General features: G+C 36.9%; 1 protein-coding gene across 3 annotated transcripts in view; it reads right to left on the bottom strand.

Annotated features, from left to right (window-relative positions):
- TIMMDC1 (translocase of inner mitochondrial membrane domain containing 1) overlaps positions 1 to 20,525 on the bottom strand; it is a 28,862-nt gene extending 8,337 nt beyond the window's left edge. Inside the window, exons 1-6 of one of the 3 annotated variants that reach the window (XM_036018131.1) lie at positions 20,427 to 20,525; positions 20,085 to 20,307; positions 17,538 to 17,703; positions 13,665 to 13,753; positions 13,102 to 13,169; positions 1,059 to 1,137 (exon numbers count right to left, since the gene is read on the bottom strand). In XM_036018131.1, the coding sequence (XP_035874024.1) occupies positions 1,059 to 1,137; positions 13,102 to 13,169; positions 13,665 to 13,753; positions 17,538 to 17,703; positions 20,085 to 20,293 (611 nt within the window). In that variant the 5' untranslated portion in view covers positions 20,294 to 20,307; positions 20,427 to 20,525. Of the gene's footprint in view, positions 1 to 1,058; positions 1,138 to 13,101; positions 13,170 to 13,664; positions 13,754 to 17,537; positions 17,704 to 20,084 lie in introns of all 3 variants that reach the window. The other 2 variants (XM_036018130.1, XM_028504616.2) reach the window with 2 other exon arrangements.
- Between the last annotated feature and the right edge of the window lie 1,894 nt (positions 20,526 to 22,419).

The raw sequence follows: 22,419 nt of genomic DNA, 5'->3' as shown, positions 1-22,419 counted from the left end.
CAACATGCTGGCTGCTTGCTGGAACATAGCGGGATATTGTGAGGTGGAATGTGAATGCCCCTAGAAACAGAGAGATGCCTGGCTGACATCCAGCCAGGAAACAGGGACAAGGATTTTGTCAACAACCTGAGTGGTTTAGAAACAGATTGTTCCCCAGAGCTTCCGATAAGAACCTGTCTGGCCAACACTGATTTTTGGCCTTGTGAAAGCTTGAGCAGAAAACCCATTCAAGGCAACCCAGACTTCTGACCTACAGAACTATGATATAATAAAGGGAACTGTTCTAGATGAAAGGGAGCTAAAGAGAGACAATTACTAAATAAAATATACAGTGGGGTCCTGGGCTCTAAACATTTTTGTACACACATTATTGTAATAATTAAATAATTTTTAATACAGACCCTACTTGATTGTTTTTATTGAATCAATGCTAAATTATTAATTGTGATAACTGTACTGTGATATCACTGGACAACGATCTTATCCTGGGAGATGCATACTCATGTAATTCAGGGTACAGAGTTATGAAGTCTCAAATGGTTTAACCAAAAAAAAGAAAAAGAAACACACATATCCTACACATATACAGACATAGAAAATAAATATGGCAAAATGTTAACAATTGGTGATTCTAACTGAAGTGTAATGGGTGTTCAATGTATTCATTCATTCAATGTATTTTTCTGTAGGTTCAGAATTTTTCAAAGTAAAAGTTAGAGAAGAAATTGTTTTTTAATTTATTAAACTAAACAAACAAAACTGAAACTTTTTAAAGATAGAAATGTGCTTATTTAACCTTATTCTTTTCTCTTGCTCCTTATAAGTACCTTTGGTCAAACTACAAATAGTTTCAAGTATTAGTAATATTTAAAGAGAAGTAAATGAACAATTAAAGTAGAATTAGAATTGGACAGTTAAAGCTACTACCAATATGTGACTAGTAATCTTTTATAAGCCCTAAGTATTAAATTTGTTCTTTAGAAATGAATGAGATATTAAACAAGCAGAGCATTAATGAAAGTTGTGTTAATTTAGAATCAAACCATGTTAACACTTACCCTAGCAAGGCTCCAATTATGCCACCAGCTACCAGGCCATGCAGGCCTAAATTTATTCTAAAAAGACTTCCTGTGACAGCTATTTAAAAACAAACACAGAAAAACAGCAATATTAAGTCACCTTTAAGCACTAGAATTCCACTTTTAAGTTTTTCTTCTATAAAAAGGGCATAAATACCTAAGAAAGCTTTCTGAATCCTATACTATCACAACCAAGATTTCCTGGGTCTAAAATGCCAATACAGCTAAGCTCCTCTTCTATTCTGCTGGTTCAAAGAAGAAATGTTCCTTTTACAAAACTAATTTATCAATCTGTTCTATGGATCGAACCTCTACTTATTCTACTTCATTTTTACCCACCTCCCCTTAAAAATCTGTAATTTCTTCACTTTTACCTCTTTCATTTTTTTCTTCTTCAAGGAAAGCTTTCCCCAAATAAACAGCAAAAACATCTGCAGTTTATGCCTTCAATCCTTTCTGTACTGCTACACCACACCTCTCAGGTAGGCCTGAGAGCAGATGTGCCTTACATGGTGGCCAGTGCTCAGAGATTCCTTCCCGCTGGTATTGTATATGCATAATGGTCATTCATTTTCCTCTTTTACTAAGCACAACACAATTAATGTCATCTCAAATGGTAACATTTTTTAAAAACATTTAAAGTTTATGTTTAACAAGAACAAATATCACCTTTAATTCCATTACCCAGAGAGAGTACACAATTTCATCTTTTTTGCTAGTCTTCTTTTACAAACAAAATATTTTTTAAAAAACCTATTACAGTAGCCAAAATCTCGAACACTAATACCAAATGCTGGTAAGGGTGTGAAATGACAGAAACTCATTCATTTCTGCTGGAAATGCAAAATGGTAGTCACATTGGAAGACCATTTGGTAGTTTCTTATAAAAATAAACATACTTTTACCATATGATCCAGCAATCATACTCCTTAGTATTTACCCAAGAGTTCAAAATTTATGTCCACACAAAAACCTGAACACACATTTATAGCAACTTTGTTCATAATTGTCAAAACTTGAAATCAACAAAGATGTCCTTAATTAGGTGATAGGATAAATGGGCCTGGTACCTCCAGACAATGGAATATTATAAAAAGAAATAAGCTATGAACTCATAAAAAAACATGCAGAAACCTTAAATGCATATTAAACGAAAGAAGCCAATCTGAAAAAGCTACATAATGTATGACCTGAGTCGTACAACATTCTTAACAAAACTATGGACTTAGTAAAAAGATCAGTGGTTGTAGGGGCAGGTTGGGGTAGAGGGATGAATATCTGGAGCACAGATTTTTAGCATAGTAAACACCCTCTTTACGGTACCATAATTATGGATATATCATACATTTGTCCAAACCCATATACCAGATAACACCAGGAGTGAATCCTAAGGTAAACTATGGACTTAGGGTGATAATGATATGTCAAAATAGGCTCTTCAATTGTAACAACTATACCACTTTGGTAAGGAATGTTGATAATGGAAGAAACTACGTGTATGTTTAAAGGAAGGAAGTAATGTATGGACTGTAAGGAAGTAATTTTTGGACTATAAAACACACTTCCCTCAAATTTGGGAGGAAAAGAGGGTGCATCTTATGTCCGAATGTAGCTTTACATTTACACTGGTGAAATATTATGTTATTTATATTTTTAAATGTTTTACTACCATCTTTACTTCAATTTTTTTCCCTATTTTCCTCCTATAAAACCTAGGTGTGTCTTGTGGTCCGAAAAATACAGAAATCTTTGTATTTTCTGCCCAATTTTGCGCTGAATCCAAAACCGCTCTAAAAAATAAAGTCAAGGGCCTAGAAGCTGTCAGCAGCCAAATATCAAAATTACAACTAAAATACAGGACAGCATTCATTCAGAATCACCTGAAATCTGGCTGAATGGAAGTCCTACAACTAGGGAATTAAAGAAGCCACATCAAGATTTGTAGGGAAACTAGAGATGCAAAATGGGCTAGTCCCACACCCACATGTGGCAGATAAAAATTGGGAGGGATAGCTCGGCTGCAGAGGTCCTCCCTTTGGAACAAGGGGTCCTAGTCCTACACCAGGTTCCCTGGAAAAAGTTTCCCTAACTTCTGGCTGTAAAACACAGTGGGAATTGAGGCTGAAGGATTTGGAGGGTTTCTGGAGCCCCAGGAAGTTTCTCTTAAAGGGCCCACATACAAACTTACTTGAACTCACTTCCTTTGATTTCCAGCACTGGGGCAGCAGCTTGAAGGCACCAGAGACATACAGGGAAGAACTAAATTGTCCAGCAACAGGACAAGAACTCGGGGTGTGGGGCAGCTTTCTCTCAAACAGAAGTACTGGCAGAGGCCATTGGTTCCTTTTCTGAGACCTCCCCCCATAAACTGGCAGGCACCACACCTGAGACTCTTACCAATCTGGCTCACACTCTTTGCCCCACCTTGGTAAGTCCCTGAGGCCCATACCCCTGCCCAAGCTGTTTCCAGTGGCTTTTCCACACGAATGGTCTGTCTTGACTCTTGATTTCAGATTTCCCTAAAATCTCTCAAACATGCAGTATTAGGAAATGAACCCCGTACCTCTTGCTAAATGGCCCCAGGCCTTGCACTAGCAGCAGCCAGCCTTGGTTCACAGCTTGGCCTCACCTGGGTGGGCACCTCTAAGTCTAGCACAAGTAGCAGCCATCTTCAGATCCCTTTGCAGCTAATGCCAGGTGGCCCTGGGCAGAACACTGGTGGCAACTAACCTTGGCCTGCACTTAGCAGGAGAGCCCAGTGCCAGCACACCTACCAGAAAGCTTGAGACCACATCAAGGCACCAGCATCCAACCACCTCCACATGCAACACACTCAATAGGCGAACTCAGCAAGGCGAAGAGCCCTGCTGTAGTACTATATTTTGCCTTATATAATGTACATCACATTTTGGGCACAAACTTTCTTGGAAAAAAATCTTGTTTTAATTTTTTAATTCAATTTTTTATTCACTTATATTTAGATACTTGTTTTCTGTATTATACAGGAATTTTAGCATTTATTTTTGAACATATTATGGTACTAGAAATTTTATGTCACAAATAATTACAAAACACAAGAACAGATAGATACAAGGTACTACCCATGTATAATGCACATCCTTATTTCTCCCTCAAAAATTTGGACAAGAAATGTGCATTATACATGGCAAGATATAGTAAATCCTGCTCTGTGGGGTGGGCTCCTGCACAGTTGATTCTCCATGGTGGTCAGGGGTCAGTGGCCATAGCCAGTCCTTATAGATGATCAGTCTGGGGGTAAATCCCTCCCACTGACTTGCCAACAGCAATCAAAGCTCAATTACAAGAGGAAGGTGTATACAGCCCACATGGAGGGTGCACCTCAAGTGCCCAGCCAGGGTGATCGGAGAGTCTGTACCCTGCACTCTACATAACACCTACTATATTAGGCCATGTTACCAATACCAGGAGACATAGCAACTCTACCTAATATACAGAAATAAACACTGGGAGACTGCCAAAATGAGGAGACAAAGAAACATGGCCCAAATGAAAGAACAGACCAAAATGCCAAAAAAGAAGTAAATAAAATGGACACAAGCAATCTACTAGATGCAGAGTTCAAAACAGATTATAAGGATGCTCAGTGAACTTAGGGGAAGAGTAGATGAACTTAGTGAGAACATCTACAAAGAGACAGGAAACAAAAACAGAGATAGAAAACATAATGAACCAGTCAGAAAGGAGTAACACATTAACCGAAATGAAAATACATTGCAGGGAATCAACACTGGAGTAGATGAAGACAAGTTTCAAATCAGAGATTTGGAAAATAAGGAAGCAAAAAAACACCCAATCAGAACAGAAAAAGAAACCAAAATTATGAGGATAGTGTAAGCAGTCTGTGGGACAACTTCAAGCCTATCAACATTCACAACATGGGGGTGCCAGAAGAAGAGAGAATACAAGAAATTGAAAACCTATTTGAAAAAATGACAGAAAACTTCTCTAACTTAGGGAAGGAAACAGACATACAAGTACAGGAAGCAGAGAGCACCAGTCACAAACAAGATGAACCCAAGGGTCCCACACCAAGACACATCATAACTAAAATGCAAAAGGTTAAAGACAAAGAATCTTAAAAGCAGCAAGAGAAAAGTAGTTACCTGCAAGGGAGCTCTCATAAGACTGTCAGTTCATTTCTTAACAGAAACTTTGCAGGCCAGGAGGGATTCACAAGATTTAAAGCGAAACAAAATTCCACTACCCAGCAAAGATATTATTTAGAATCAAAGGACAGATAAAGAGCTTCCCAGAGAAGAAAAAGCTAAAGGAGTTCATCATCACCAAACCAGTATTATATAAAATGTTAAACAGCCTTCTTTAAAGAAGAAAAAAAAAACCCCAAAATATGAACAATATGATGATAATACATATCAACAATTGAATCTATTAAAACAAAAATAAACAAACAAGCAGAACAGAAATAGACTCACAGATATGAAGAACATTTTGATCATTACCAGGTGGGATAGGGATTGGGGGAGGTGGGTGAAAAAGGTGAAGGGATTAAGAAGTACAAATTGTTACAGGACAGTCATGGGGATGTAAAGTAGAGCATAGGGAATATAATCAATAATATTTTAATAACTATGTATGTCGTCAGATGGGTGCAAGACCTACCAGGATGATCACTTAGTAAGTCATATGTCTAATCACTTAAGTGTACACCTGAAACATATTAATAATGTATGTCAACTATAATTGAAAACATTTTAAAATTATTTAAAAAATAGCCAGACTCAGCCCTGACCAGTGTGGCTCAGTTGGTTGGATGTCATCTTGCAAAGTGAAAGGTCACTGGTTCGATTCCCAGCCAGGGCAAGTGCCTGGATTGCAGATTCAGTTCCCAGTCGATGTGCATGCAAGAGGCAAACAATCAATGTTTCTATCTCACATTGATGTTTTTCTCTGTGTCTCTCTTCTCCCTTCCCCTCACTCTAAAAGTAAATAATCTTAAAAAAAATCAGAGTCCTTATTACACAGAACCATGTTTTCAGTGAAGAGATTATTTTTTTTTCAGTCCAGATGCTTTTTATCTCTTGTTGTCTGAATGCACTGGCTAAAGTCTCCAGTATAATTATAATACCAAATGCAAGAGTATTCATTTCAAGCATACATTTCAATGCTAAAGTATAAATCTTTGCCTTGGTCTCAGTCTTAGAGGAAAATCAGCCTTTCACTATTACATATTATATTAGCTGTAGATTTTTCATTGATAATCTTCATCAGTTTAAATAAGTCCCCTTTTATTCCTAATTGAGAGTTTTTATCATGAATGTTCAATTTTTGTCAAATGCTTTTTCTTTCTGAATTCCTTAGATAAATTCTACTTGGTCATGGTATATAATCCTTGTTTGTTAGATTTTGTTCACTAATATTTTTTAAGGATTTTTGTGTATATATTCTTGAGAGACAGTCATCTATGGTTTCCTTTGCTATCTTCATCTGGCTTTTGTATCAGTGTAATAATAGTCTAATAGAAAAGAGGGAGTGAATTAGGAAGTGTTCCCTCTTCCTCTATTTTCTGGAAGCATTTGTTAAAGAAACTTTTCAAATAGCTAGGGAAGCCATTTGGTTTTGGGATTTTCTTTGTGAAAAGATTTTTAAATTAATTATGTATTAATCTGTTATACAGCTGTTCAGATTTTTGTATTCCTTCTTGAGTAAATTTGGTAATTTGTGTCTTTTCCTCTTGGTTGGTCTTGCTAAAGAATTGTCTGGTTATTTTGCTGATTTTTTCAAAGAACCAACATTCAATTTAATTAATTTTCTCTATTGTTTTTCTTTCAACTTCATTGAATTTTGCTCTATTTCTATTATGTCACTCTCCTTACTTTAGGTTTATTTTGCTTTTCGTATCTTAGTTTTTAAAGGTAAATGATAGATTATTCATTTGAGGTATTTTTCTTTTAAAATATAGCCATATATAGCTATAAATTTCCTTCTCAGTACTAATTTGGCTACATCTCATAAAATTTTTATATAATGTGTTTTCATTTCCACTCAGCTCAAAATATCTCTAATTTACCTTGTGACTCCTCTTTGGTTTATGGGTTATTTATAAATATGTGATTTAACTGCCAAATATTTGTGGATTTCCCAAATTTTTGTTGTTGTATTCCATTGACATCAGAGAACATACTTTGTATAATTTCAATCCTTTAAAATTTATTGAGACTTGTTTTGTGATCTTATATATGGTTTAACCTGGAGACTGTCCCATGTGCACTTGAAAAGAATGTCTTTTCTGCTGTTGGGTGGACTGCTCTAGAGATGTTAGGTCACACAGGCTGATAGTGTTGTTCGAATCATCTAGATCTTTGTCGGTTTTCCGTCTATTTGTTCTGTCCATTATTAAATGTGGGGTACTAAAGTCTTCGACTCCTGCTATTGAGGTGTCTGTTTGTCCTTTCGATTCACAATTCAAAGTGTTTCATGTATTTTGGAGCTCTGTTGTTAAATGTATACAGGTTTAGAAAGTTTTATCTTCTTGATGGATTGGCCCTTTTGACATTATAAAATACCCTTCCATTGTTAGTATTGTCTTAAAGTATATTTTGTTTGATAATAGTATAGTCACTTCAGCTCTTTTCCATAGTATATCTTTTTCCATCGTTCCACTTTCAACTTGTTTCTTTAAGCCTAAATTATGTCTCTTGTAGAATGCATATTAGTTGGGTTTTAAAAAATACAGTTGGACAATCTCTGGTTATTGATGAAAGTATGTAATCCATTTATATTTAGTGCTATTATTGATACGATTGGATTTAGGCCTGCCATTTGCTATTTGTTTTCAATATATCTTATTTAATTCATGTTTGACCTTGTTACTATTTTTAAGTTACTTTCTTATGCATCTCAATTTATCACAATTACTTCAGATCAGAAATAATTTAATTCCAGTAAAACTGTTCCAATACAGCTCCATTTCTCTCCCATCTTTGTGGTATACACACACACACACACAGCCCTGGCTGGTGTGGCTCAGTGGACTGAGTGCCAGCTTGTGAATCCAAGGGTTGCTGGTTTAATTCCCAGTCAGCGCACATGCCTGGGTTGTGGGCCAGTTCCCCAGTTGGGGGCATGTGGGAGGCAACTGATCGATGTATCTCTCACACATCAATGTTCCTCTCCCTGTCTTTCTCCCTTCCTTCCTCTCTCTCTAAAAATAAAAATCTTTTTTAAAAAAACCCTGTTAAAAAATATTTATATATATATATCTTTAAAAACAACAAGACAATGTTATTATCATCATTTTAAACAACGATATGTATTTTTTCAGTTAAGGGGAAAAAGAGAATATATTTACAAAGTCTTTTATAACCTATATAATTACTATTTATAATATTTTTCATTCTTTCCTGTTCAGTCAAGTTACTATTTCCATGTTCCGATAAATCTCCCTTCTTTTCTCTTTTGTTCTATTAATGCCATGTATCTTTATTTTTTAATGTCATATATCTTTAAATGTTATATGACCAATACTTAATTTTATTATTTCATGTATCTGATTTTAAAGAAGGTAATGTTTATGCTGCCTTTAATAACTACTTAAATAATTTATCAATGCTTTTAATTCTTCATGTAGATCCCAGTTATTATCTGGTATCCTTTCCTTTCACCCTGAATAACTTCCTTTAGTATTTATGTAAGCGAGGTCTGCTATCAACAAATTCTTTGTTTATCTGATGATGTCTTCATTTTTGCCTTCAGTTTTGTAGAATTGTTTGCTAGATGTAGAATTCTTACAGACATCTGCAAGATACAGACATCTCATTCTTTTCAGCACTTTGTCATTCTACTGCCTCTGGCTTCACCATTCTCATGTGGAGTCAGCTGTTATTCTTATTGGGTGTTCCTTGTATGAGTTGGGGTTTTTTTCTTGCTATTTTCAAGATTTTTCCCTTTGCCATCCAACAGTTTAACTATTGTGTGTCTAAATGTGAATATCTTCATGATTATTTGTCTTGGAGTTGGCTGAGCTTCTTGGATATATAGATCAATGTTTTTATCAAATTTGGGAAGTCTGTGGTCATAATTTCTTAATACTGTTTCTGCTTCTTTTTTTTCCATCTGGTATTTCCATCACATATATGTTGGTATTTTTTATGTTTTCATATAGATTTCTTAGGCTGTTATTTTCTCATCTTTTTAAATGCTGCCTTTTAGAAAAGGCAATCCATATTGATCTACTTTCAAGTTCACTGATTCTCTTATATTATCTCAAATCTGCTGAGCTCTTCCTCTCCAGCGAAATTTTAATTTCCATTATTGTATTTATCAACCCCAGACTTTTTACTCTGTAATAATTTCTATCTTTATTGAGTCTGTTTGATGAATCATTGACATATTTTAATTCTTTAAAATTGGCTTGAATTCTTTTGTCTGCTATGTCAAATAGATAGTTCCTGTCAGACATATTCCCAATGATTCCTTTTTTAATCCTATTTCTGCATGTCTTGTGACTTTGTTTTTGTTGATAACTGGACATTTTAGGTAATAAATTATAACACCTCTGGGTTTGGAATATCTCCCTACTCATGGGCGTGGCTGTGGTTCTTTGTTTACAAAATGACTTGCATGGACCAATTCTATGGAGTCTTTTTTTTTCTATAGAGTACAGCCACTTGATTAACTGTAAATATTAGTAAATATTAGCGGACCTGATATGTCTGCTCAGGTTTTATTTTTATGTCTGGCTTCCTAGGAATCATACCAGCTTAGCAGTCATCCAGTGATTTGTCAGAAGTTATGCATAAACATCTGAAGCCAGTAAGGCTTCCATCTTTTGTTGGTAGATCTGTCTGTGGCCTGAAGAATGTGTTTGAAGTTAGACAATTTATAAATCTTTTTTGGCTTTTATTTTCTGTGTTCACAAGGCCTCACAATTAACCAAAAATAAGTAGCCTGCTCCACCAGTGTCTCCTGAGTATTCATGGGATACTTACACATGTGTAGAACTCTCTAGGGTTCTGGGGATTAGTAGAATCTTCTCTCTCTCTTTTTTTTTTTTTTTTTAAGATTTTATTTATTCTTAGAGCAATGGGAAGGGAGGGAGAAAGAGAAGAGAGAAACATCAATGTGTGATTGCTTCTCCCGTGTCCCCTACTAGGGACCTGGCCCCCAACCCAACATGTGCCCTGACTGGGAAGTGAACCAGTGACCCTTTGGTTCACAGGTCTGTGTTCTATCCACTGAGCTACACCAGCCAGGGCAGTAGAATCTTATCATAACTCTGTTTAGCTGTCTTGTCTCTGTTAAAATTCTGCCTCATCTGCTAGTCTATTGCCCCAAAGAGCATCAAAACTTCAAATTAGCTGTGTGATATTGTTCTTCCATGTTTCCAATTGTTTTTGGTAACACTTGAAGTCATGGAATTTTCTGTGCTCTGTCTCAAATAATGTCTGCTACCTCAAGCAGCAGAACTTTCAGTCCTCTCGCCTGCCTTCCTCTTGCAGAACTTCATCATGGGGTTGAGGATTAGAAGGTGGGAGAAAACCTAGGCTGAAACACTACTGACTCCCACTATTTTTAGAAATTCTTGAATTGCTTCTCAATTTGTTGTGTGCCCTCAATTTCCAACATCTTTAAATGTTTATTTTTATTAATTTTGTACAGTTTTATTGTTGCTTTTTGGGGAGAGGGTTTGCCAAGCTCCTCACTCAAACATTCTCAATGTGAAATATACTTTCATAAATGTCCAGATTAATGCCAAATAATAATGGTGATGGAAGTCATCCATGACCTGATTCTGAATTTAAAGATATAACTTTAGTATTATATCAAGTTCAATGTTGGTTGTTGTTTTGAAATAAAAATATATATTATATCAGGCATATTTTTCCATTCTTATTTTACTAATATTTACAGTTAATCAAGTGACATTTGATTTACTCCATGATATGTCACAAAATTGTTATATAAAAGGAAAACACTTTCTCTGAATTCAAGTAAGCCATCTAGTAGAGAAACAAAACAAATAAATGACTATAATATAGTACTCTGATAAAACTATTAATAGAGAATTGTGGGAACACAGGGGAAAGACACCTAAATAAGCCTTAAGATAGGAAAAGTGGAGCTAGGGAGAACTCTCTCAGGAAGCTGAAGATGACAGACAAGGTGAACTTTGAAAGATACATTAAGTAGGAGATGAAGAAAATTAGTTGTGGGAGTGTGAAGGTGGTCTCAAGAAGAGGGACCAATACACATAAAGCAAGAATATACTGGGTTTGGGAAATCCAGGTGGATTTATAATACTGGAACAAGAGGGGTACATGGGGCCAGATCAATAATCAACATTGCCGTGATGGAAAACTATGGAAGGATCTCAAGCAGGAAAGTATTATAATCATATTCTTATTTCAAAACAAAGACAACGGAAGAGGTGGAATTAACCAAGAATAGAAACGGGGAAACCTGATAATAGCAGTAAGAATAAAGAGAAGATGAGAGAGCTCCATATATATTTAAAGAATATAAATATTCTTTCAGGATAGGACTAGGAGTTTGGAAAAAGGGAAATAAAGGAAAGAATCACATCGCTACTTGTTTTCCAGTTTTGGAATTTAATAGGGTAGGCAACAAAGAACAGAATAGCAGGACCAACTACGAAAGTTGGGTGGAGAAAGACATGAATTTGGTTTGAATGTAAGCATTTGAGCTTACCGAACATGTAGTAAATGTAGTAATGTTCACAACTTCAAAAAGGGCAAGTCCTAGCTGCTCCAATGATATTAATGCCTATTTCTAATTTCATATTTAAAACTTGTTTCATTAGAATATTAAGTTCAAATTATGTACATGAGTTTGTGCATGTATACATATACATAGAAAAAGAGAAAATGCACCCAAAATAGAGCACAAGGGATACAGCTAATGGGCTAAAATGTTAATAGCTGCATCTCTGTATTAAAAGGTACTGATCATGGTATTTCTTGTATCACTTTTATTTTTGCAACTTTCTATACCTTTGAAATTATTTCCAAATAAAAAGTAAAAAAATAAAGAGAATGTACATAAGTTAGTGTTTGAGTGTATTAACTTCATCTATATTTCTGAAAATAACACTTTAATACCATAAGCCCTCCATATCCATGTGGTCCATAGCTGTAGATTCAACCAACTGCAGATTTTAAGTATTTGGAAAAATAATCCCAGGAAATTCCCAAAAGCAAAACTTGAGTTTGCCACAGCCCAAGCACTATGCTGAATCCACATGAAGGAAGGGAGGGATGTGCAGTCATACCCTGTTGTAGCCTATATGCAAACACTATGCCATTTTATATAACGGATTTGAGCATTTGCGGATTTTTGGTATCCATGGGAGGCGGTAGGACTTGAGAGGTGTGATGTCTGGGAACCAATCCCCTCATGGATACCGAGGGATGACTGTACTTTCTTTTTTTAATGTTCATTTTAATTACCTACCAGAGGTAGAAAGCTTTAAAATAAAATCCAAAGTCTTACCATGAAAAACCTGGCCCTTTTTTACTTTACCTAACCAATTTTATCTCAAACCATTCTTATTCTAATTCACTATGTTCCAGTCACGTTATTTTCGAAAAACTTTCTTGCCTAGGAGCCTTCCCCTTTGCTGTTCCCTCTGCCTAGGCTACTCTTCTTTGCAAGGCTTGCTTCTTCCCATTCTTCAGACATCAAATGTCAAAGCTTAAATGTCACTTTCTCAAACAGGCCTTCTGTGATCCACAGTAGATCCCAGTGCCTTGCCAATTTGGTATATTCTATCATAACAAACTGTTTTTCCCATCCACATCAGACTGTAACACTCCATGAAAGCAAAGACCTTTTCTGTTTTGTTCACCATGCATACCAAAGAGCAAGCATGCTAGTCTCCATACCTTTGGCAGGAATGTTGAATAAGCCAACCAAAGAATTTACTAGGTATGACTTATACATCCTTACATATTTCCCAAATCATATTTGAGATTGAAAAACATAAAGAACAAAAATGTCTTACCTCCTGCAATGACAAAATGGCTTAGGGCATTTTTATCTCGGTATACATTTAAACCAGTGTTCACTATGCTGGGAAGAAAGAAGAGGAAAACATAAAATTTAAAATATATCCCATTTACCTTCTTGACCACAACTTCACTGAAGAGATACATATTAGTTTAGAAGAGCCTATTATGGCAATCCCTGGTTCCTCTCTATGTCCCTAAATGTCTTTCACATTATTAATGTGGGTTCCTAGGTGGACCTTCTCCCACTGAAGAAGGAACAAAAGAACAATCAAATTTCTGGAATAAATATTAACTTAAAAATAGAAACATCAAGAATTTTCCAGAATTTCTCTTATTTAAAAACTCTGTATCTATTTTGGTACTAGTTGGTAGACCTCCATTCATGAATGCAAAAACTACAACTGGCCCCCTCTTTTACATAGACAGGCAACAGTTCTTAAGAAAAAAGTATTATGAATCACTTTCATGTGGGTGTTCAGTTTTCATAATCCTACTTGCTCAAAGATGTGCTGATAAAAGAATAGCAAGACCCTCTCACAATTCAGAGAGAACTTACTTGAATATAGTCACAAACACTGTTGTTCTCCAACTCCAGCGCCAGCCATACCGGATGAAGCCTCGCATGGCAGCACGATGCGCCGATTGCTAAAGTTAACAAAAAGGCTGTAAGGTTCCAAGGTACCTTGATACTTTCCTTATTCTAAAACTGTGGTGGAGGGATGTCAGCTATGGGCTAGGCAGGGAGACTAAACAGATAGAAACAACAGAAAATCTCTAGAAATATAATTCCTTAAGTACTGAAGCTTAAGCAAAAGTCCCATGTGCATCCTAGTCTATCAAGAGATAGAAAAGAAACTAAGAATTGCCAGTGGCAACCAAGTAATTCATCAATTAAACATCACTGGGATGGCAAATACCATGCCAGCTATAAAATCAGTAAAATAAAGAACTCAGTAAATGGAAAATTAAAAGGTAAGGATTAAAGTAATACAGACGTGTAAAAGAGGAGCAGAGGAAGAAAAAAAGTAATTATTTACTGACCACATTCTAGGTATAAGGTGTGTTAACATTCTACCCCATTTAATCTTTACATTTCTTTCAGGCAGGTGTTTTAGTGGGTTTTTTGTTTGTTTGTTTTTAAAGATTTTATTTATTTATTTTTAGAGAGGGAAGGGAGGGAGAGAGAGAGAGAGAGGGAAAAACATCAATGTGCGGTTGCTGGGGGCCGTGGCCTGCAACCCAGGCATGTGCCCTGACTGGGAATCAAACCTGCAACATTTTGGTTCACAACCCGCACTCAATCCACTGAGCTACTCCAGCCAGGGGATAGGTGTTTTAGTTTTAACTATAGCATGGAGAGGAAGTTTCTAACCAGATCACTTAGCTAATAAGGAATAAAGTCAGAAATAGAAGGTAGGTTGTGTGTCTCCACGGCCCATTGTCACTAGATTACCATAAAAACACGTCCAGTATAATACTGTGGGGATAAACTCTGGGTTTTTAAAGAATCTGAGAGAATCCCTAATTGGATTCTAAACTACTATATAGTATTGGGCAAGTGAAAACCACTCTGAAAGGTGTCAGTATGAACTCATGGCTTTTAATAAGTAGGCAGATACACAAATAGATAAGAGATGTATATAGGAATATGCATATGAATATAAATCATGTGCATGCACACACACTTCCTAACTCTGTCTGCCTAGGGCCTAGAAGCCATGACACCCCAGTAGCAATGACCATACCTACCACCAGATCTTGGTTTTTAAATACCATTTTCCACCAAAAGAAACTGGAGTTCGATTCTATCTTGAAAAGTAAAGGATGAGCTAGGATTACCTTGCTATGCCAAAAAGTAAAGGTATGCTCAAAAAATGATGAGGAAGTATCAAAAGGACCTAACTTGAAGGGCTCCAAATGTCCATATCTAAGCCAATTTGAGTATCAAAATAAATGATAATAATAATAATGGATTTATAAACATACAGAATAAAATGAGAAACCATGAGTCCACACTAAATAAATTAAATAGATAGATAAATAAACAGAGGAAAAGTAAAAGCTCTTTCTGATAGCAGAATACTAACCAATAAATGCAGACGGAGTGACAGAATTAACAAATGGCCATTTGGCAAACACCACAGTGATAACTGTTTTCACACAAGAATCATTATTGAATGCTAAAACTACAAGGTAGACATTTGATGAAAAATAGGATATTTGCATAGTCTAATAAGTATCCATAAGGTAACATTAGGGCAGCAATTTTCAACTTTTTCATTTCATGGCACATAAAAACTAAAACTAAAATTCTGTGGCACACCAAAAAATACCTTTTTTGCCAATTTGACAAAAAACAAAAGGTATAATTTTGATGTGTTCATACCGGACAGCAATTGTTGTATTGGCTGTTGTTGTGTTTTTTATTTGACGGTCTAAGGGAATAGAGATCAGTGCCCCTGACTACACAGTCAGGTATTGCATGCTCTAAAAATTCTTGTGGCATATCAAGGTATGGCACACCTTGAAAATTGCTGACATGGGAAAAATAGTAACTTTATGGTGGAAAAACCTTGCAGTGACCATATCAAACAAGTGACTAAAGTAAACACCATGAGTGTAGTGAAAAACAGGTATCATGGACTGCTGATATAATATACTGAGGACATATCAATTCTAGGATGTTCCTGCTAAAACACATAAACAGAAACTAACCACATTTTTTAAAAACCAAACAAATCCAAATTAAGGGAAATTCTACAAAATAAATGGCCAATAATCTTAAAAAATGTCAAGGTCAAGAAAGTCAAAGAAAGACAGGGAACTTTCTGGATTATAGGGGACTAGAAAGACATGACAGGCAAATTCAGTATTTGATACAGTATCATATTCTAGACCGAAATTTTTTTCATTTAGTTGCTTTTCAAACAGACTATATTAGTGGAACTACTAGCAAAATTTACATAAAGTCTGTAGATAATATACACTCTAGCAGTGTAATTTCCTGTTCTGTATAATTATATAAGAAAATGTCTCTCCTTTCAAGAAACAATGCTGAAGTATTCATCATGTCTAAAACTTAATCTCAAGTAGTTCACACAAAAAAATAACAGTAGGCATTATACACAGAAAAAATGATAAAGCTAATGTGGTAAAATGTTAACATTTGGATAATCTGGGTGAAAGGTAGATAGCAATCCTTTATACTTTTGAAACTTTTAAGTCTGACATAATTTTAAAATAAAAAACAAAAACTCTAAGCTGTAACTTCCTCACTAGTACAACAGAATTGATGCACAAACCTAACAAATGAATTAGCACTCTAAAAGTTTAAAGCACAGATGGCAAACATAGGACCTGTGGGTCGAATCCAGTCCTCCACCTTGTTTTATCCCACCTAGCACCTTGTTTCCACACAGTGGCAGCACCGAGCTCTTCCTTAACTGTTAAGAAGTAGTTACATTTACACAGGCCTAAAATTACATTCGGTCCTTTGGAGGCAACTGCCAGACTGATATGGCCCCAGGTGACAATGAATTTGACATCCTTGCTCTAAACTGATAAATGTTAATTATTGTTTTAGTGTGAGCTAGTGTACTCCACAGTGGCTTTGTGAATAGGGTAAATATGCCACAGTTGAGTCTTGATAATTTAGCAGATTAGAAATATTTTCCATTTGCACCCTGATGTTCATAGCAGCACAATTTACAATAGCTAGGTGCTGGAAGCAACCTAGATGCCCATCAGTAAATGAATGGATCAAAAAACTATGGTACATTTATACAATGGAATTCTATGCAGCAGAAAGAAAGAAGGAGCTCCTACCCTTTGCAACAGCATGGATGGAGCTGGAAAGCATTATGCTAAGCGAAACAAGCCAGGCAGTGAAAGACAAATACCATATGATCTCACCTTTAACAGGAACCTAAACAACAAAACAAAGAAAGAAGCAAAATATAACCAAAGACACTGAAATAGGGGATAGTCTGACAGTGACCAGAGGGGAGAGAAGAGGGAATTTCAGGGGAGAATGGGTAGGGTCTACAGGAACAAATTTGGAGGACACATGGACAAAAACTAGGGGTGGGGGGTAATGGGGGGGAAGTGGGGAGGGTTGGGTGGGTGAGCTGGAATGGGAGTAGGGGGGAGAAAATTGTACTTGAACAATGATTAAAATAAAATTTAAAAAAAAAAAGAAAAAAAATATTTTCCAGAAGAGAGCTATAGTAATCTCTTCTAAAAATAAGTGGTCTGACAGGCCATGTATACATAGTTTAGCATTAATACTTCCATTGTTAGTAAAGATAGACTGTTTCTTTACTCTTGACATCCTAAACTCTCCCAACCTACCACTTAACTGAATGATTAAGTGTTAAGTGAACTGCTAATTGGCGAGCCCTTAAAGTAGTTTTAGAACACCAGTACGTACCACAGCATCAAACCGGTTATGATAAATTTCTGCTTGGCTCTGTTCAACGTAGCGCTGTTTAGCATGAATAAAAGCTGGTATTCCCCCATATGCCCAGCCAATGATGCCTGCTGAAGCTGCTGCCCTATAAATATTCTCAAGTTCTTTTGACGTTCTCTGCTGTTCACTAAAACACCAAAAACACAATGTTGTTTGGAATTAGTATATATACATACTGCTCTCCAAAAAACAGAATGGAAGAACTACCCCAAATGCTAATACAACCACATTTTTCATTATGGGCTGAACCAATTCAATTCTCTGATGAATTAAATAATCCAATTACAAGTAACTCATATTTCAGCCCAAACTAATCTATGCTGTTAGAAATTAGGGTAATGGTTAGTTACTCTTGGGAAGGCACACAAAGAGAGCTTTAGGTATGCTGGTAACAGTCTCTTGGTATTGGGTTTCTGAAAACCCATTGATCAGTACACTTACACATTTTTCTAGATGCATATTATACCTCAACAAAAAGGTTTTTTTTGTTTTGTTTTGTTTTTAAAGGCACTTTCATTTAATGACTCTACTATAGCCTCTGGAAATAGGAAGAAATTTAGCTGGGCATAGAGGTCACGATTTTCCTTTTTGAATTTTAAACTAACTTTTGGAAATTACACACTTCTGGGATTTTAGGACAATGTAGGCAAGAATGAAATCTTAACTGTAAAAAAAAAAAAAACCCTATCTTTTTGAATACTTCTGAATACTTCGACTGTTATGTCATGCTCAGGTGGGCATTGAATGAGAAAACTCATGATGCAGCAGACAGCACAGACAACCTAAATAACAAAGAAAAATGTTTTAATTCAACTTATTACTCTCAATAGCATACTCTAGAATTACTAAGATGTCCTCCAGATATCTATTCAAGATGTGCTCCAGAAATTGCTCTAATGAATAGCTACATTTGTTAAGTATTAAGCTACTATAAATAATGATCCTACCAGGTAAGTAAACTATTAAGTATTAATTATTTACATTACTTACTTGCTTTTTCAGCGACTATACAAGTGTTTGTCTAATTGCCAATAACCATATTTCTGATATCAGAATCAGAATCTTTAGTTTCTGGATCTGAGAGAAATCTAAATCTGTTAGAAAACTGTCATTCTTATACTATGTCAACAGGCAAAACTATAATTTGAACTTTATATTTTATCCTTTATAGTGAATAAGATCAATAACATTTACATTAAAAAAAAATGACCTATGGTAGAATTCAGAAAAGAAAAAAATGTAAAACAGCTTAAGATTTAACAAGCAGAAGTATATACTTTGTACTTTTTCAGCTTCTGAAAAATTCCATGACATAGGCGATATTTCTCTACATTTTACCAATATGGAAATAGAGGCTCTAAGAAATTATATGGTTGGCCCAAACCACTAATGAATAGTGAAAAACAAATGGGGCACAGTGATTGGAAGGGCCTAGACTCCAAGTAGTAACAATGGAGTTGTGGTTCGGTCACCCACTGCTAAGTGACCTGCAGCCAGATCACAATCTCTGTGAATCTTGCTTTTCTCATTTATGATTGAAGGGAGTGTGGAAGTTATATTAAATTGTCTTTCACATTTCTTTCAGCTCTAACATTCTCTGGTTTATAAAGCTTATCAAAATAACCCCCTCCCATTATATACTACATAGGATCTTTCACAAGAATCTCAACTAAATATTGGAAGGACCAATGAGAAAGGCTAACTCATTTTTAAAATGATGATGAAATCTAAATAAATATAATTCTGCCAACTCCCTTGCCCCAACTATATGCCCCTCAGCAACATAATAAATCTTCAACATTAATTTATCCATTTTATAACATGGTATAGTATGGTAAAGTACTTGATAAAAGGGCAAACTTTTCACCAGTAATTGATAGATAAAATTATTCAAATAGTGGATGAAATATCCTCAGTTTTTCATTAAAGTTAATTCAATTCAAAGGATCATCTTTTATTCTTAAGTATCATGTTACCCAGCCAATACCTTTTATAAAATGATGAGACAATAGGTGCTATTTTTATATATTCCTTATTTGGAAGAAAAAGAATTTTACAGCCCTCTGCCCATCTCTCCAACTTCCAGTTTTTTGGAGGGTAGGGGGGCTGCTGGTCACTAAATATAGAAGTTTGGGATCAAGTGAAATACGAAAAGGAATACTGGAATAGGATCCTGCAAATGTATCTTCCACAGTCAATTCTGACACTAATTAATTCAGCCCAATTCTTCTAATCTGTAAAATCAGAGTAATTACACTAAGACTATATTCCCTAAATAACCCTAAAAGCTCTCATTCATGAATCGCACCCTTATCATCTAAATGGCGTCCTGTCATCAACACAATTATCACAGGGAATGACAGGATGCAAGGTAGGGGCACAAATGTTAGAAGCCCAGATCCCATTTAAAAATAAACCCAAACACCTTGTGGTCCTTTGCTTCAGGGTGACCCAGGTTTCAGGGTACTTCCTTCGCAGTCCCTCCCCACAGGCCCCAGGCACTTTTACTCTTTAACAAACAGCTCTCGGAGGCGGTCCCATCCGGACTCCGGATAACGAGGTTCCGAGATGTAGGAAGGAAGCTTCTGGTCCTCCACAAGGACTTCCGAATCGGCGGCCACAGAATTAGCAGCCACAGCTTCTGCAGCAAAGACCCGGGGGAAAGGACCCAGTGCCCTGTAGAGGAAGCTCCGTGGTGCTGGAGGTCGCACCTCCATGGCCCTCTCCGAACCTGCGGACAGACACAAGCTTGGGTTCTCGGGGCTCCAAGGCCTCTCGGAGACGCCGTGGGAGAACAGCAAGGATAACTACAAGAACAAGTGGGTGAATACCCGTGCACTAGGTACGAACTTATCTACTGCCACAGGTCTTGACACTCAAACACTCTGCACACCGCCTCACTTTGGAGGCTCTTGGATAGAGGAGACAGGAAGTCCCGCCTCACCAGAGCAAAGGCCAAGGGGCGGGGCGACGGCGAAGACGGAACGGAAAACACTTCCGGTTGGAGGCGGTACGGACCCAGCTCTGCGCCTTTTGGTTCGGCCTCTGGTCCCGCCTCCTTGGGCTTCCAGGGCCACATTGGGTCTCTGGCTGGTTCCTGTAGCAGGTGCGGTCATACGCTTAGTTTAGGGTATTTAAAATGCCAGAAATCCCACAGAAATGAGTAAGAGAGTGCAGTATTCAATATAAGTGGAATGTGGACAGTTTTGTGCAAATACAAGCCCAACCCACCGTATAACGGCACGAGGAGGCTCCTGGGCAGTTCAGTTCGTATTCGAACGTTCAAGTTTTGGTTTCCAGAAAGAACCGAGGCATTAAAGAGGGGTCTTGGTTCCAAATACGCTGAGATTTCCAGAATACTACTTTGAATAATCAGTTTTGGGCAGTTTCCTACAAGTCGGATTTTACACCTCCCCCTCCACCCCGCAATTCCTACTGTTTCTCAAAATGCCCGAAGGACAGTTTCTGGAATTTATAGCAGGCGCGTCTTTAATAGTCCAGCAATAATATCCCATCAGTGCAGCCTCTGCTAACAAGATTCGAAGTGTAGCTTTTATTAAAACGCACGTATTTAAAAGTCTCAGGCTGGTTTGTGTACCTCAAGTTCTTGCTAACAACTAAACATATTTTCTTATATTTGCTAATCCCTACCCCTCCTTTATTCCTTTATAGATGTAATTCAAAACTTAAACACTCTTTAGTAAATAGAGTTCTGGAATTTGATAGCTGGTATATACAGCAAAAGCAGAGCGGACTTGGGGTGTTTTTCAAGAATCCAATATGGAATCACTGTCAGCCATGGCAGTTATGTCAAGTGGCATGATGCTCAGAACTGAGGTAATGGGGTGTGACAGAACACCCTTACCATGGTCCTTTACTACCAAAACTACATATCTGAACACTAAGGTAAGGACTGCACCTGGACACTGATATGAGTGGGACACTACCCGTTGTGGGCTATAAAAATTCAGAGGGCTTCCATTACTTGTTTTTAAATCCTCACCTGAGTATGTTTACTGATTTTAGAGAGAGCAAAGGGGGAGAGAGAAACATCAGTGGGTTGCCGGTTGCCTCCCATATGCACCCTGACCAGGGATCGAAAAACTGCAGTCTTTTTGGTGTATGGGATGATGCTCCAACCAACTGAACCACCCAGCCAGAGCAGAGCTTCCACCGTTTGATGCTTGAGCTTGGCTTTACCAGGAATCACACTTGGAACCCAATAGGGCTTTAGCTCCACTAGATACATGCCACCACTGTAGCCACCTGGCCTGAGATCTATGCCTGCCTCTCCATCCACAGACCCACCAGTGAACAGGACTTTGCACCTGATGCTTGCTCTGCTTGCTCTATCACAAAAGCTCCCCCTTTCTGCATGTAGCCTGTGTGTAACTCTAATGGTTTTTTTGGGAGGTCTCCCCAAATGAAGCTGGCACCACTGTTGAAAAACAAATGTGTGTAACAACTTTTGGGAATGCTCTGTTGCTCACACCAGCTGGAATTTTATAGATAAGGCCAGAGAACTGATTAGACTAGCTGAATTACTGACAGCATGAGAAAGATTTCTCTGGTGTCTGGGAGACAGGATTAGGTTCATCTCCCTTACTACATTGCATCACAACTTCCTATTCACTGTTAGTAGAGCAGCTTTGAGGTCAGAGACCATGTATATTCATCTTCATGTCCAGGACCTAGCACAATGTTTGGCACATACACTGTTGAACAAAGAATTCAGATCTGACTCCTGGCTCCAGGTATATGCCATATAGGGTATCAGGATAAAGTCACAAGAAAATGGCTATGCATTTTTTCTAGTCTATATGTGGAAAAACCTAATGCTTAA

This window comes from Phyllostomus discolor, chromosome 2, assembly GCF_004126475.2.
Source record: "Phyllostomus discolor isolate MPI-MPIP mPhyDis1 chromosome 2, mPhyDis1.pri.v3, whole genome shotgun sequence".
In the NCBI taxonomy this organism is placed as follows: domain Eukaryota; kingdom Metazoa; phylum Chordata; class Mammalia; order Chiroptera; family Phyllostomidae; genus Phyllostomus; species Phyllostomus discolor.
This window is presented reverse-complemented; position numbering and strand designations above follow the sequence as displayed.